At 46.0% G+C, this 17,071-nt stretch overlaps 1 protein-coding gene across 2 annotated transcripts in view; it reads left to right on the forward strand.

Moving 5' to 3' along the window:
• The window catches only part of DIPK2B (divergent protein kinase domain 2B), a 479,873-nt gene that overhangs the window by 115,167 nt on the left and 347,635 nt on the right, over positions 1 to 17,071 (forward strand). For both annotated transcript variants that reach the window (XM_069636493.1, XM_069636492.1), the window contains exon 2: positions 2,615 to 2,879. In XM_069636493.1, the coding sequence (XP_069492594.1) occupies positions 2,615 to 2,879 (265 nt within the window). The remainder of the gene's footprint in view (positions 1 to 2,614; positions 2,880 to 17,071) is intronic.

Raw genomic sequence — 17,071 nt, forward strand, 5'->3', positions numbered from 1 at the left:
TACATAGTTACATTTTTACGTACAACAAAACTAATTTATCAAAAGTACCATCTGGTTGGGGACCTCTAACCCCGGTCGTGATGCACATGGCTATACAAGGACATTTCAACAATATGTGGAGGGGGAGAAACAAACAAGTTCCCATTGAACTGATGATAGCCGTCTTATCCACCCAGACTCGCTGGCGTCCCTGGGAGTTCCCATTCATGCTAATCTATTACGACTACCATTTCAGCATGCATGACCTCTGGTCACGTCCTGATCATTCTTGAGAACCTGATTGAAACCCATAAACCATTTGCCAACTCTGCCCTTAAGCACTCGTTGCACCAGGTTTATTTCCTGGACTTGAGCCGACCCTACCAGGTGGCCGGACATCCGTGGTCACTGAATAACATTTTCCCTCTGTTTAGCAAAACGCTTTACACACAAAGAGTTGAAGCCAGAGGAGCGTAGTGGTCTAGAGGGAGAGTATTTAGTAACATACATTTGAAGATAGTCTGGTCCCCAGGCCCAGACCGCCTTGGCGATGATGCAAAGGGATTTGAATTTAATCTGTGCAGCAACCAGGAGCCAGTGAAGAGTTTTTAGTGCAAGAGAGATGCTTGCTGTGCTTAAGGCCAAGTATAAGTCTTGCTGGTCTATTCTGGATTAGCTGGATTAGCTGGATGGAGTCGCAGAGTGGAAGATGGTAGATTCAGGAGGAGGCAATTGCAATAGTCAAGCCTAGAGAGAACCAGGTCTTGGGTCACATTGAGCCTCTGGGGGGAAAGTGAGAAAAGGGAGTATTCCAACGAGAAGGAAGAGCTGAAAGTGGCAATGTCCTGAGTGTGAGGGCGGAAGGAGAGAGAGATGTCGAAGATGACTCTAAGGTTTCTGGCTTCAGAAGAGGGCACAGGGGGAGAGCCCAAAGAGGAAGGCCAGAGTGAAGGGAAAAAGGAGGGTGCAGGGGTACTGATGGGAAGGAACTCATTTTTACAGGCGTTGAGGCAGAGATCGTTGGCTGTGCACCAGGACTGGATGGCAGATGGGCAGTCAGGGATGATGGAGGGTGCAACAGGGTCGGCAGGGAGTTTGAGAAAGAGCTCTGTGTCATCTGCATAACACTGGAAGTTGGAAGATAATGAGGAAATGAGGCATGCAATGTTGCTATGCACGTCTAAACCTAAAATGAATCAACTTTACACAAAATAACACTAATAGTCACACTCATTTAATTCCCATTAACTGCACCAGATACATGCTAACTGGCAACATCACGCTAACACTGCATCTACCCTATTCACCAATATGGTGCGTGCAACGCAAGCCCTTCTTTTCCATTCAAACCGTTATCGATCACCCCAACATGGCCGTATTGGACAGACCGTCCAGCCCCGGTGCCCTAGAGTTTTTACTACATGCAATTAATGAGTATACGTTTTCGTATTCGAGATCAAGCTCCCAGGGACCCTCTGCAGGAGCTGGTGCCTTACATAAGTATCCGCTTGCGTCATCGTATATGTTTCGATAGTGATCGATCCATTTGGATTCAGATATCGGATGTACTTGTGCTTGAGATAGAGGCTTTGTGGCTTCATTTATTAGAAGTCAACATTCACTAGTGTCTTTGCTAACTAGCAATGGAATCATTTTATGTGAGTCCTTAAATTTGTATTTATGTCCATGAACCGAGTTATGATAGGCATTTTTAAGTTCCCTATGCTGGGCTACTTTAGCTCCCTTTATTCCTCACAGAGCTCTCTGCAGTTCCCTTTTTTTGGTTGTACTCCTGGGTCATAGGATTGTTTGTGAACAACCAAGGTTCTTCTTCTCGATTGTGACATTTGATTATAAACTCTTTCCAATAAAACATTTCCACAATGTTGATCAATGAAGCAATTGCCTTTTACAAGGTGCTATAACCCCTCAGCGGGTAACTCAGAAAGGCGCTCTAATTGCTTATCTGTTAACAAACCAGTACAAACCAGTAAACATTAACCTCAGTACAAATTTGGTGATAATTTCAAAGTTTCTTTGGAATTATTGCCAACCTCGATTACTGTTACCAGCACTTGGTCCTGCAAATTTGCCACAGGATTCATTTTGGGTTTAATGTCCGTAGAATTCTCAATTTCTGGAGTCTACAAGACTCCATGGGGAAATTTGAAGATTTATTGCAAGCAATAATTTTGCAACGATAAATGTTCCTATTTTTAGTTTTGAAGCAGAGGATTTTCCTGCAGCATTATGCAGGAGGTAACTCCATCACTTAAAATTAAAAACTCGGAATTTCGGTGGTGTAGTAAAAGTGGCAGAAATTCTGTAATCGCAAAAAGAAAGTGGCAGCAATGGAATTACAGTCATTTATTTTACTGCATTGCCAAACTCACGATGATGCCCATATATCTCAATAATTTGTGTGGAGCAAGATGCCTTAATGTTATAGTAATTAGAGAAATTAGCTCAGCAATGTTGCCTTCATCTCAATTACAAATTCCTTCCTCTGGTTGTTTTCCTGATGCATTTACATGCTTCCAGCTTGCTTACATTTGTAAAATCACACTGTGAGGAGTTTGGAACTGCATAAATAGATGGGTAAAACTAAATACCAGATTATTGTTTGCCTTGGTAGGTTTGAGAACTGGCTGTCACCTCGTCTAAAGCTTCCTTCCGATTACCTTCAGAGCTACCCTGGTAACTACACCGATGATTCAGAGAGCTGGAGGCAGGTGGAGATTGCCAGATTGATGAGCAAACATCAGCATGACCTGTCGGACAAAAGAATATGTGCTTCCATTTCGAAAACAAAATCCTGCAGCATTGAACAAGTCCTAATGAAGACAGAGAGGTTCCAGAAGTGGTCCAAGTCGAAACGCCTCACTCCAGATTTGGTTCAGGTACTGACCCATTATTATTATTTCAATGCCTTTTTTCGCCTAATTTCCCCTTCCACACAAGCCAGAAACTGGTAATATATCAAAATGTCCCTACTGTCCCTGGTTATCCATGTATATGTCAAATTCTACACCCATGGAAGTCGGAATCAAAATGTGTATTGCTGCAGCGAGAGCAATGATTAGCTTGCTTCGTGGTATTAAATTTACTTCAGTTGCCTTATCATTTTAATTCCCTCTCTTTAAAATTATGTGATGGGTTGTTTTATTTGATCTGAATGCCAAAACGAAATAGCCTTGCGAGGGCATGGTGTGGAATGCAGTGATGTGCAGTGACGGGGAAAGCAAGAGGTTGATCCTAGTGATGCCTGGTAAACATTCTTGCTTTGTCATCCTTAGGCCAGACAAAAGTGAAATCCATCTTACAGTTTAAAGCAGACCTAGCCTAGACCTATCGGTTACTGTACACATTTAGTAGGTTAAATATGCTTGGCCATTTTAATTGAGGAAAAAAAGATTGCTTCTGTCTCATACTAAATCAAACTAGAAACCTTTGGACCCATATAGGTGCCTTCATCCGGTCTGTGAAAATGAGTTCTGCTCTAGAGACATGAGAGCATACACTATAGTTGCTTTGAACCTTCATAGACCAAAGTAAGAAAACACGAATTGAAAATTACGTTCTATGTTTTTAAACTTGTTAAATATCCATTGTAAATGGAGATGTGAAAACAGGGGCATCTCCCCTACCCTAACGCTGTGCCAACTCAATGTCAAACAACCCAGTGTTACTATGAAAACATGGATGGATTTCTTGTACCTAAATATTCTAACATTATGATGACACTAAACATTGGACAGTTCCACATTTGTTTCACTTTGGTAATGTTTCTCCTGTGCACTTCTTTGTAGCTGCCGCCTTTTTATTGTCTAACGCTTAATAAACAGATGCCTTTACCCTGTGGATTGTTGTACAAAAGGGTAGGGTAGCCTCTGGGGTGTTGGTGTGGATTCAGGGCAAAATATAGAACAAACAAAATAGAGCAATCCACACTGTAGTCAGACATAAAGATTACTGTCCTTGTTTTACTTATTTTTACCAAAACATGTTTTTGTTCTCCTGTATAGAGTCACAAGTAGGAAAATACCAAAGATACGGCTGGAAAAATATTGACCATTTATTAATGGGAAAAATTGAAAGATTCCACAAGCAAATAAAATAAATTAGACAAAGCATGAAAATAAATTGTTCAAACACAGAAAGAAATACATTTCTCTAAATATAAAAAAAGGGAATCAAAGAGAATATTATATTCAACAATAAAATATCAGAGACATTCCAAGAAAAAATGCAAACAGGAATGAATACAAAAATTATTCTACAATAGACTTAGGGGCTGATTCAAGGAATTATGTGCGCCGAAAAACGGGCTTTGTGTGCCATTCTGCTCACAAATCCCCATTTGTGAAACAGGGATTTGCAGGCAGAATGGCGCACAAAGCCTGTTTTTCGGCACACATAATTCCATGATTCAGCCCCTTAATATTTTTGTTCACAACGTTTACTAAAACTGTCTATTCCCAGAGATTTCTCTATTTTTGTGTTTGTGTCATGATCAATATGTGATCATGTTTGTAATAAAACATGATCACATATTGATCATGACACACACAAAAAAATTGAGAAATCTCTGGAATAGACAGTTTTAATAAACTTTGTGAACAAAAATATTGTCCATTGTAGAGTAATTTTTGTATTCATTCCTGTTTGCATTTTTTCTTGGAATGTCTCTGATATTTTATTGTTGAATATATTATTCTCTTTGATTCCCTTTTTTATGTTTAGAGAAATGTATTTCTTCCTGTGTTTGAACAATTTATTTTCAAGCTTTGTCTAATTTATTTTATTTGTTTTGGAATCTTTCCATTTCAGGATTTCCAATGGCCTTTTGAGTCCTTTCTTGCTGCACCTCCAAGGCAGGCGGGTTGTAGAGCACACATGAAGGGTTCTGCCACCTCCAGCGAGCAGGAACCTTAGAACCAATGTCTCAGTTGTAGTAGATTTGGTCAAGCCAGCTGTTCACACCACATGTTACCTAGAGATGGGTAGGGAGCAGCGCTTTAAACGAACATAAGCTGTTGTCACCAACAGGTAATCCCTGTGCAACCTTTTGAGGTCAGATCACCCCCTACATTCAAAGGCATATGCCACCATTCAAATGTTCAATTTGATACATCACATAATTAACAATTATAAAGAAAAAATAAGGTTCAACACCTAAACATATCTAGTTTTTCACAAAAAGTGTATCTATTATAATAAAAAAAAATAGCTAAAGTTCAAATTCCCCAACCGAATTGCATTCCAAATTGAGTTTGGTACAAAGCGACCTAACAAGGTTGGAGTGATTGAGTCCTTGTACAGACTTGTTTACATACAGTAACTCAAGAATGACTTTCACAATTTCTCTGTTCAAGTCTATGCAAATCGTGATTCTAATTCAAAATTTAAACAAGTAGCCGACACGTTTCGGATTTTCAATCCATCATCAGGGCTTATAAAGTTCAGTATTCTGCTCTGAGGTACCAGTTCCCTGTGCTTAGACTCCTTGGTTACAGGAATGCACCCAGGGTGATTGGCCGGCTGGCTGTCATTGGAGGACAGCCACCCTGGCTGAGTCAACCACTGGACGAAGGAACCAAAGAAGAAACTAGAAGAGAAGCTTGCTGCATGCTCCTAGATCATCGGTTTGCCAGTGAATCCCTGCTGCAGTGCTGAAGCTCCAGATTTCTAATCGACTTGAGAAGCCCGGAAAGGATGACTTCTGCGAGTAGCTGAAACCGCAAAGTGACCTGAATTGAAAAGAGCACGTTGCTGCCGCCAACCTTCGAACCACAGTGCAGGAGTCCACAGACATCCTCCCTCTTGTCCCCACCACTAAGGCCCAGGAACACCGGATCTGCAGGACTGTAACGGGAAAAGAAGCCAGCTGAAATCCCTTCTTCTAACCAAAGGTACGGTTTAACTAAAGGGGTGCTTACCTTTTTGGTTGTGTAGCTTGTTCATTCTCGCAGGAGACCTACAGTAGCTGCTTTTTCTGCAGAGTTTTATTGATTTATTGATTGTTTATTTGAATAGCGCCTATACACGTGTTTCAAAGCACTTCAAGGAGGGAGGGAACATAGGAAAATACAGTTACATTCTTACAGGTCCTTGAAACAAATCAGAATGTGAGAATAACTATCATATCATAACAGATAGTACAAGTGCATGGAACAATAAAGAGGAGAAGGGGAAGGAAAAAATGAGACAATACTAGCAGTAACATTACTATGTCTGACGACAATTGTTGCAGTGCAACAGTGACAAGAGGAGGGGGAGGAGGGGAGGTGTGGGGGAGGGGAGAGAAGGGAGTAGGAGGGGAACAAAACAAGTGACTATCTTAAGGGCCAACGACTGATCAAGGTAGTACTGGGAGGGAGAGGGAGGAGAAAACAGGGAGGAAAAGGGGTGCGCAGACAAGCTATTATCAAAGGTCAAGGGACAATGATAAGAGTAAGTGCTACAAAATTGAAGGGTGAGGGGGAAGGCAGGGTGAGGGGGCACACAGGTGAACACAGGGGCCAGTGGGGGAACACAGGTGTACAGAGGGGCCAATGGAGGCACACAGGTGGACACGGGGGCCAGTGGGGGCACACAGGTGGACATGGGGGCACACAGGTGGACACAGGGGCCAGTGGGGGCACACAGGTGGACACTGGGCACACTGGAGGTCACAGGGGCCAGTGGGGGGGCACACAGGTGGATACAGGGCACACAGGTGGACACAAGGGCCAGTGGGGGCACACAGGTGGACACAGAGTTGCTTGCAGCTTTGCTTTTCACAAGTCTTACAGCTTGTGGCCCAACAGTGATTCATTTCTACAAACTTTTTAAACATTGTGCAAGACCTTTGTGCTAATGTTCAAGAAGTGCCTCAACTCCCCTAGACTTTGCTCAATTAACATTGGCTGTCCTGGCTCCTTGCAGACTCTTCTGACCCTTTAACTTTTTGTTTATCTGTCCCTCAAAAAGTCATACATCAGTTACTTGAATTGCTGGGAAAGGGTTTACCTATATTTCATTGGGGGATTGTGAAAGTGCTTACCTGTTCAGGAGAACTTATTAACCTTTATTTCCTTCCCTAACCTCTTTTTCCTTTTGTGCCGTAAGTCCAGTATTGCATTTAGTATCAAAGTGCTATATCAATGTCCACAGTGTCCTAGCTATTGAAGTCACCTGAGGGTTTAGGAAGGGCCTGTGTGTCATCCCGAAAGGGTATCTACTTACTTAACTGAAATTGAAGGAGTGTATTTTTGAAGTGTATTTAATTCTTGCATCTTGCCCCTTCTAAAAAAAAGCTTACTTAAAAACGGACTTTTAAATTAATAAATAATTTTAATTAGAAACCTTGAGTATAAGTGTTATTTGAATACTTACCATTGTGAATACCTATGTTGCATCACTACAGCTCACATTGACCCCTCTTGCGATAAGCCTGGCTGCTTAGTCACTCTACCAACTTGTGTAGTACAGGCCTATTCCAAAGGTTGGGTTCCCTATTGCCAAGAGGACAAGGCTGATGTAGTCTCCCACAGGGTTACTATATACAATCTTGCCTAACACACCCTTACAATCTTGATCTCTCTTCGTAGGTGTCATGACCCCCTGGGTGGTGAGGATTATGGTGCCCCAGTGTTACGGGCCCTCACCCTTTGTTTCTATGGTCACTGACGAGCCATGTGGCTGGAATTTCTCATTGTGCTTTTGAGGGCCTTTCTTGGCAGAAGAGCGAGAACATTTGCCCTTACTGTCCTTTGGTTTACTCTTATCAGACAATGTTTCTTCTGGTTTGGAAGTATCCACCTGAGCCTTTGTCTAGACTTGAGCATTACATACCTGTCAGCAGACTTTGCAAGCTTCATAAGGTCTGTGACATTGTTGTCCACTAGATGCTGTTGTAACTCTGCCTCACAGTTTAAGGAGATGATCAGACAACATCAAATTAAACATTCCTTAAAATGTGTCACCTTTGTTACCAGTGACTCACCCACACGGATACTTCAAGGAATGGTAAGTAAATACCTTGTCTCCCAGAGCTCTAACTTGAGTAGCTCCAGCATTACCTGATTCCTCTGTTTCTGTTCTTCTAGGAACACAATCCCTTCATTCCATGTGGCGGACGAGGGAGTGAAGTCTGTTGTTCATTTCCATTACATGGAAACAGAGCAGAGGGGTTTGTCAGGGAGAATGAGGATGCACCAGGTCTTTGCCACATCTGCCCTGTACCCGACATTGGTCTTAACAGCCCTAATGCCAGCTGCTGCAGGCAATACAGCCTTGTTTGTTTCCCTCTGCTGCTTCTTATGCGGGCTTGCAAGCACATAAGAAGCCCTAATTTCCCCCCATGTACTTGTCTGCCTTCAACATTGCCACTTTGCTCTTATTGGGACAGTGATTCACTCATTAAGGCCAATTCCCACCGATCTTAGACGGATTCAAGGATGGGTTTCTCCTCATGCATCGATTAGACCTATTTCTACTCTAAAATCTGTGAACACTCAATCAGGAAACATTATAAACACAATGTAAATTCATTAATTTACCTCTTGTGTCTGCCTAAATGAAAAACTGCATTTCAGTCGGGGGATGCACATATGTTGCTGTGTTCCTAAAGATTGTGCTTAAATAGTAAAAGTTGTAAAAAGATTCACCCATTATCAGCGCAACTCATAAATAATATGCGTCATGTGGTTTATATATTGTTCAAATGTATATGCGAATTCTGTTTCATTACATCACAAATTGCAGTGGGTTAGTAACTTGTGACTTTAACATCCTGACATGTTGGTTTTAATGGGCAGACCTGTATATGGACATTAAACTATTATGCCCATACAAGTAATAAACTGCCTCATGATCTTTGGTTCAAGATTCTGGATCAAACCCTATTTCGTAATTTTTTATGAAAACAAAAGTGTGAAATAACTGATTGCTTTTATATCTTCTTTTCTTTCTTTCTTTTTGTACATGAAACATCTAAATGAATTAAGTGTCTTTCTTGTACCAGTTTGAGTATAACATTTGTTTATCTACTTGATATGTTTGTTTATTATGTCAACACTATAGACCCATTTATCTTTAGTTATTTTTGAAAATTTAATAAAACCAACTTCACTTAAGAGGTTTTTCACATTACAAAAAGGATACGTGAATGTTTATTTGCCTAGGGTTTGACCTAGCATGATACGTTTACAGATACGCACCTTCCTCAAATCAGCTTCTAAATTACTTTAAAAAAATTCTTTCTGTAGCGGGGACCATATATATATATATTTGTGATTACTTTACCCCCACCATCAATGTTCTTAGGGACACCCCTTCGTGTTAGTATGTTTTAATGTGCCGCCAACTCCTATGGCCAAAAGGTTTCGCCCATTGGGCCTTTTCAAGGCGGTTTGTAAATAATACATCTTCTAGTCCTTCAATGGTTAGATCTAGTGTATTCTTGACATTTCCAACCTTGTTGTTTTACGTCTAGTTAAAGTTTCAGGGCCTTGTATTCTTCAAGATTTGCATGTTCTTGTATTTGTCCATGCTGCCGTTGTTAATATCCTGCAGTGCTCTGCTTCGTTTCTATATTTGACAGGATGTTAAAGTCACAAGGTTACTAACCCACTGCAATTGGTGATGTAATGAAACATAATTTGCATATAAATCTGAACAATATATAAACCGCATGACGTGGATTATTATTGAGTTGCGCTGGTAATGGGGGAATCTTTTCACAAACCTTTTACTATAAGGCCCAGGTTGTTAACCTTCCCCAGTCACAAGCAGCACTCAATACCGATCAGTAGGACACAAAAGAAGCGGACACATTACAAATATAGGGAGGTGCTGGCAAGCACAGCCTAACAACCAATGATTTTTACTTCTTCATGAAGTTTTTTTGATTCTGGCAACTTAAAGGGTAAAAATGCATTACAAATGGCCCTCTGCACCAAAAGCTAATCTTTTTGGAAGATGCTTAAGTGGCATGCAATTGGCTTTTATCATGTGTCTCTGTAATCTATTGGTGGCCTACGCTAGACCATATTTCCTGAGATAAGTATTTGGAAATGCTTGCAGTGTGAAAATGATATTTTTTCCATCTCAATAACTGATTCTTCAATTTAGTCTGCAGATTTTAAACTAATCTGCCATCTACAGAATTTAATTCACTGGAAGGTACTGTGGCTAGGAGAAAATGGGTAGCCTTGCGAAATAAGAAGCTTAGCTGGCCCTCCTGGATGGCAGCGGCATGCCCTCCTGGATGGCAGCGGCATTAAAATCAGCGAGTGCTGGTTGGGTGGTTCCTTACTCTCCTTTGGCTCTTTACGCTTTAAATACAAATGGAGGCACTGCAAAATTGTTAGGTAAAGGGAAATGGTTGCAGTTTGCAAAATGCTGTCAGGGGTCCTTTATCAGAGCTTTGAGATGTGCTGTCACTATACACCCTAATCTACTCACATCCTTTCAGCTTCTACCCTTTAATTGATGCTGAACAAAAGAGACTCTGTTCCTGCTGCAGAGTGTGTTTATAGACAAAACTAGGAAAACTAGTTCAGGATGACTATCAGCGGGTCAATCTGGTCTAAGGCATGTTCAAAGATAAAGCGCATGAGGATCCAAGATGGCCACCGTAGGTAGAGGACGCCTTTGAGAGCCTCTACCCACTAGGCCTATTTGAAAGGGGAAAATAAAGCATGACAGCTGCATCAAACACTATCCCAAACGGAAAGGGGATGGTGCATAAAGGACTGCTGATATTCGGGTCATCAAAGAGAAACGCAGAGAAACGAAACGGATACGATTGCTGTGTAAGCCACAAGGAGGGACCAGGTGACACCTCGCCAAGCAGCGGCCGATGCAGCGCACCATCCGACATCGCCGGATAAGGAAGCAGCTCTGAACAGGCCGAACCGATGAGGAGTGAAGCCCCGGCCCTAACGTTAGGAGAGGGGGGAAGCTGAGAGTAAAAATTAAACTTTGCAGGCTAACACGGTGAAGGAGTAGAAAAGGAGTCTACAATGGGGAACGTTTTCCCCATAACCAGCAACACAAGCACCTGTGCACAGCCCGAGGCATTTCGGGGGGCCGAAACAACGAACTTGAGGCAAGCGCGAGTAGGTTGTGGGCCCTCCCCCCATCATAACACAGCGGTATACATGGGGTAAGGAATAGTCCCGCAGCCCACAAACAAGGCAGAAGAGCACACAGTGCATCTAAGGCAAATAGAGTACATTAAGCCATGGTGGGAGCCGGCCAACAGGGGCAGTAAAAATAAGAACAATAATATAAGAGGAGAAGACACCCCAGAGGTGGCACTGGTTAATTCTCAAAACAATAACCAGAACCCTGTGAAGGGGATCTGTTAAACAGAGGAAAGGTATTGAAGAGTGCAAGTAACAGGAAGAAGTCAGGACTGCTCCCAGAACAGGCCCATACTACAATGGACCCAACACCCACATGTCAAAATAAGGAGGAAAGCGGAGGCGACCCAGCAAACCCCTAAATGAAAGCACACAACAAGCATTAAGCACCTCTGGGGCACAGCAACAACAACGACCTCACGGCGTGGAGGAAATAAACAAACCACACCATGACAGGAAACCAGCCCAGAAGGAACAATGACGCTGTGCAAAGAAGATATGCAGAATTTGTTTAAGGAATTTCAGAACCAATTTATGGCCTTCTTTCAAACACAATTCGAGACTCTAAAAATAGAAATGAAACAATCGGTGCAGGAACTAAAACTGGACCTCGCCAAGCTGGAAGAAAGGACTGACACAATGGAAAGAGCAGTTCAGAATATGGAAGAGGATTCTCAAAAGAAAGAGGAGGCCCTGGAGCATCTTGCGCGTTTGACGCATAATTTCCTAATACAAACCGAGGACCTAGAAAATTGCTTGCGGAGATCAACCATAAGAATTAAGAACCTCGGAGGGGGCGTGGCTTGATGGCTACGTGAGAGGACGTTCCTTGGAGGAGCTCCCGACGATCCGATCCTGATCCTGGGAAAAAAGAGATGGTTTTTGGCGGACTTTCGAGCCCACGGTGCATCCAAAGGCGTATGAAAGTGGGGGGCATACGGTGCGTGCCCTCCCCAACGGCAAGACTGCATATTCACGGAACTAGACCCCGAAGAAGTTGGCGGTCGCGCAAAGGAAGGGGAGCACCCAAGATGGCCGCCTGTGGACAAAGTCTGCCGAGCTGAGGAAGACAAGGTTGGTCGGAACGTGGGCGAGCCCAACCAGATAGACGGGTCGCATGCGCCTCGGGGTGAAAGCGAGAACATAAGGGCGAGCCCCTACTGCAGAGGCCATGGGTTGTGACGGACTAGCAAAGTGAACCCGCGAGGATACAGCTGGGCCCAATCGACGCAACAGGATGTCTTCCAAGGTGGTGCGACCCCGGACCAAGCAGCCTACGATGGAGACCTACGCTATGTCGCCCTCGGGCGCGGAAGGGGGCAAGAGCAAAGTAACCCCTGCGGCGGCGACGGACCCACCGGGTACCATCCAGGAGGTGCTGGCAGCAATTGCTGATCTGAAGGTGGCCTGGGAGATGAAGCTGGGCCTGGCCATGAAAGAGTTCCAAGAGGGCCTAAACCTCAAGATAGGAGCGGTCCGAGAAGAAGTGAACCTGTTGCGCCAGGATGTGCGAACGATCGCGGAGCGCACTGGGGAACTGGAGCAGGAGTTGGCCCCGACCGTGGAGGCGTGTAATACACACGCCAAGGAACTTCATGCCCTTGTGCAGCGAGTGGGCAATTTGGAGGACAGAGCAGAGCAGGCGTAGGGGCGCGCCAGGCGCAACAACATTCGCATAGTGGGGGTACCGGAGGGAATGGAAGGATCAAACCCCACGGATTTCGTTGAAACCATGCTTTTGCAGGAGATTACAGGCGGAGAGCTGACCCAGGGGTTCGCGGTCGAAAGCGCGCACAGGGCCCTGACCAGGAGACCGGCCCCAGGAGCCCCCCCGCGGCCTTTGATTGCATAGATCTTGAACTATCGTGACCGCGAGAAGATTCTCGAATTTTTCCGGAAAGGGGGCACGATAGAAAGGGGGTCAGTGAATATAACAGCGTATCCGGATTACACGCTGCTTGTACAACGGAGTCAAATAAACTTTGGAACGGTGAAGAGGAGGCTCAGAGAGGCAGGCCACCGCTACATGTTGCTTTACCCTGCTAGGTTAAAGGTGATCCATAAGAACAGATCCCTCTTCTTTGAGACGCCGAGCGACGCGATGGAATGGCTGGATATGCAAGGTCGACCACAGGAATCGGATGCCCAGACAGAAGCGGATGGAGATAAGTAGCACGCTGCAGAGGCACCCGTGAGGCCATAGCTATGACATTGGGACTAGAATATAGTTTGATATTGTGCTTCTGTGGGGGAAGTCACGGCATCTGCCGGCGGGTCCCGTTGAATTCACTTCTCCTAAATAGATGGCTGGGAGCTCCTGGGGAGCAACCTCTGCACCCGATAGTAGTATACTTAGTTAGGTCACTGTTAGATTGGTGATACCCCGCGGGGTCCTTGTTCTTGGTCACGAGACGGGTCGAGACGTGGGTAGGCTGAGATCCAGGGATGGAGCTGGGCTATTGTTGGGGGTTGGTGGGGAGGGGGGGGGAGTTGTGTGCAGTGGTGTGAGGTTGGAGAAGGGGGGAGGGGGGCACGGTTCGTTAATAGTAGGGAAGGAGCCAGGAAACGACCCTACATGGGGAACATTATGGGGAGGGATGGGACGGAGATAGACCGACTAGATGGCATCGGGTAATCTCAGAATTGTGACCTGGAATGTACGGGGCCTCAACAGCTACCTTAAACGCAACAAAGTGATGATGTATTTAAAGAGGATGCGCGTAGACATAGCCCTGCTGCAAGAGACCCACCTCACTAGGGAAAGGCTGGAGGTGGTCGGGAGGAAATGGAAGGGCACCGTTGTGGGGGCGGCGTACTCAGCATATGCCAGAGGGGTCGTCACTTGGGTGGCGCCCCACATGCCATTTCAAGTGCTTGATTCTACCTTGGACCCGGAGGGTAGAATGGTGGTGGTAACGGGTCTCTTGGAAAACAGAGAAATACACATCACAAAATGTGTACGCTCCCAATAACGATACAGCGGCATACTTTAGGACCCTCTACGGTAAACTTGGCCCCCTGGCGGGGGTACGGTAGTGTGGGGGGGGCTTTAACTGTACCGTAGACCCCAGTATGGATAGGTCCAAGGATAAGGCAGGAAAAATGGCACCGGCGGCTAAAGCGCTGAGTACCCTACTGAAAGGCCTAGGCCTAGAGGATGCGTGGAGGAGGCTGCATCCCATGGATAGACAGTACTCACACTACACAGCGTCACATGATTTGTACACAAGGTTAGACTACATGTTTGTAACAGCCGGGATAGTGAGAGAAATAGAAGGAGCAGAATACAAGGCCCGAGTGTTGTCGGACCACTCGCCCTTGGTGGTAGACTGGAGACACCAGCCCCCACGCCCGCAGATCCCTACATGGAGACTTAGGACCGAGGCTCTGCAGGATAAGGGGTTTCGGGAGGGCCTGAGGGACGGCATTGAAGAATATTTTGATAAAAACACGGGAAGCGTAAGCTCTGTGGGCACACTGTGGGAAGCTTTTAAGGTGGTGGTGCGTGGGGTAGCTATTTCCCAAGTTAAAGGGCTACAGGGGGGGGTTGAAAGGGAGCTCCGGGAGGCGGAAAGAGAGCTAGAGGAGCTCACGCGTTGCGTGAGCACCGCTCATGATAACAGAACCAAAGTAGAGGAGCTACAGTTGTCCTGTAGTGCATTCTGGGACAGACTGTGCAGACTCAGCTACAGGAAATATACGGAGCGGATACACGCAGGGGGCGATAAGCCAGGCAGATTGCTGGCTTGGCTGTACAAGAGCGAGACCCCCCGCTCGGCGATTAGTGAGATTCAGGGCGAAGGAGGTAGCATATGCAACACCCAGAAAGAGGTAAATGAGGAATTCCTTAAGTTTTACAGACACTTGTATGAGGACACGGGGGAAGATATGGGTCAAGACATACTAGACACATTGGGGGACATTGAGCTGCCCGCCTTAGATGATCTAGAACGCTCTGAGTTGGACGCACCCGTCACCTCGGATGAGCTGGAGGTAGTGATTCGGAACTCGCCCACTTGTAAGGCGCCGGGTTCGAATGGGCTGCCCAGCGAGTTCTATAAAACATACCAGCAAGAGTTGCTCCAGCCACTGCTTGCCACTTTCAACGAGGCCTATGAGAAGGGAGAACTCCCGTTGTCTCTCCGTGAGGCCGTAATCGTCCCACTCCTGAAACCAGGCAAGCCGGCCGTGGAGTGAGGGTCTTACAGACCGTTGTCCATGCTCAACCAGGACAGCAAAATACTCACGGCGGGGCTGAAAAGGGTGATTAAAAAACTGATACACCCAGATCAGACGGGATATGTTCCGGGCAGGAACATCACCGACAATCACCGGAGGCTACACCATGTCATGGACCAAACTGAGGAGGACACGGGCGAGCTGGCCACAGTGTCGTTAGACGCGGTCAAGGCCTTCGACTCGGTACGATGGCCCTGGCTGAAAGCGGTCCTGAAGGGGTATGGAGTGGGACCCGGATACCTCAGATGGGTACAGTTGTTTTACAGCACCCCGATGGCGAGGGTCAAGACAGGGTCCACGGTCTCAGATTCTTGGCAACTGGGCAGGGGGACCAGACAGAGATGTCCCTGGTCACCGATGCTATATATAGTGGCATTGGAGCCGCTGGCAATATGCCTGCGTCAACAATATGGGGAGGTGGGCATAAACACGGCCAGTGGAGAGCATTTGATATCATTACATGCGGATGATATGCTCCTTTATTTACGCTATCCAGAAGAAAACCTACAGTACGTCCTAGAGGTGATAGAACGGTACGCCATCCTCTCCGGTATATCGGTGAACCCTGGAAAGTCCAGCCTGTTCCCTTTGGGTAGATATAGGAATGTCCCGGTGCAGAGGCTACCTGTTCTGCCAATACCATGGGAGCCCGTAACATTTAGGTATCTGGGAATAAACATTTACCACAAGATCGAGACAGAACACAAGCACAACACGGAAAAGGTGATAGAGGGGATTAGGAACAGTATGGTATTTTGGTCCAGACTGCCCCTGACCATGATGGGGAGGGCGGCCTTGCTCAAGATGGTGGTCCTGCCTAGACTCTTGCACTTTTTTACGAACGTCCCGTTTCTGATACCCAGAAGCCTATTCGTGAAACTTCACAGCGTGTGTAGGGGTTTTGTGTGGGGCAGCTCTAGGAATAGGGTGGCTCTGTGGAAGCTCCAGAACCCGTGCGACAGGGGGGGGATAGGCCTGCCTAACTTCGAACTCTATTACCTGGCGGGGCAGCTGCAGTACGTGGCCAGGTGGCTCTCGACTGAAGATTCGGCGGAAGCCAGGCTCCTGCGCGAAGATACAGCCCCATACTTTCTGATGGAAGTGGTGTGGTTGGGCAGAGATAAACTGGTGGGCAAGGGGCGGTTACTGAGGTTGGGCTGGGAGATCTGGCACAGGACATGGAAAATTGGGGGGGACTCGGAACCATACTCCCAGCAGGCCCCTTTGGCAGCTCTGTGTGGGAGCGACTCCCAACTACTTGAATCGGTCCGCAGATACTGGGAACAGGTAGGCCTAGCCACCCTCGGGGACATATGGCGGGAAGGGGAGGCGGTGGACTTTCAGCGGCTGCAGGAAGAGACGGGAGTACATGGTGGCCAATATATAACCTACACTAGGCTGGTGAAAAAGACTAGAGAAAGATGGCCGGAGACAGTGCTCGCGGAGGATCCAGATGCCTCCCTGGAAACCATGTATGATGTATCGGAGGGCGGGCACGAAATATCGAGGATATATGAGCTCCTGCGGGCAAGGGCAGGGAAGGAGTTGCTCCAATTGAGACAAGATTGGGAGGAGGAGGTGGGAGGACCCATGACGGATGGGCAGTGGGAACGGGCCCAGAGGGACCATAAAAAGGTGTTCCGTAACGCGAGATTCCAACAGCTTCAGTTGTATGTTACCCACAGGGCTTATTTAACCCCCGAGAAGATTGCAAAGTTTGG

The sequence above is a fragment of the Ambystoma mexicanum genome, chromosome 7p (assembly GCF_040938575.1).
Source record: "Ambystoma mexicanum isolate Mex_15411 chromosome 7p, UKY_AmexF1_1, whole genome shotgun sequence".
NCBI classification, from domain to species: domain Eukaryota; kingdom Metazoa; phylum Chordata; class Amphibia; order Caudata; family Ambystomatidae; genus Ambystoma; species Ambystoma mexicanum.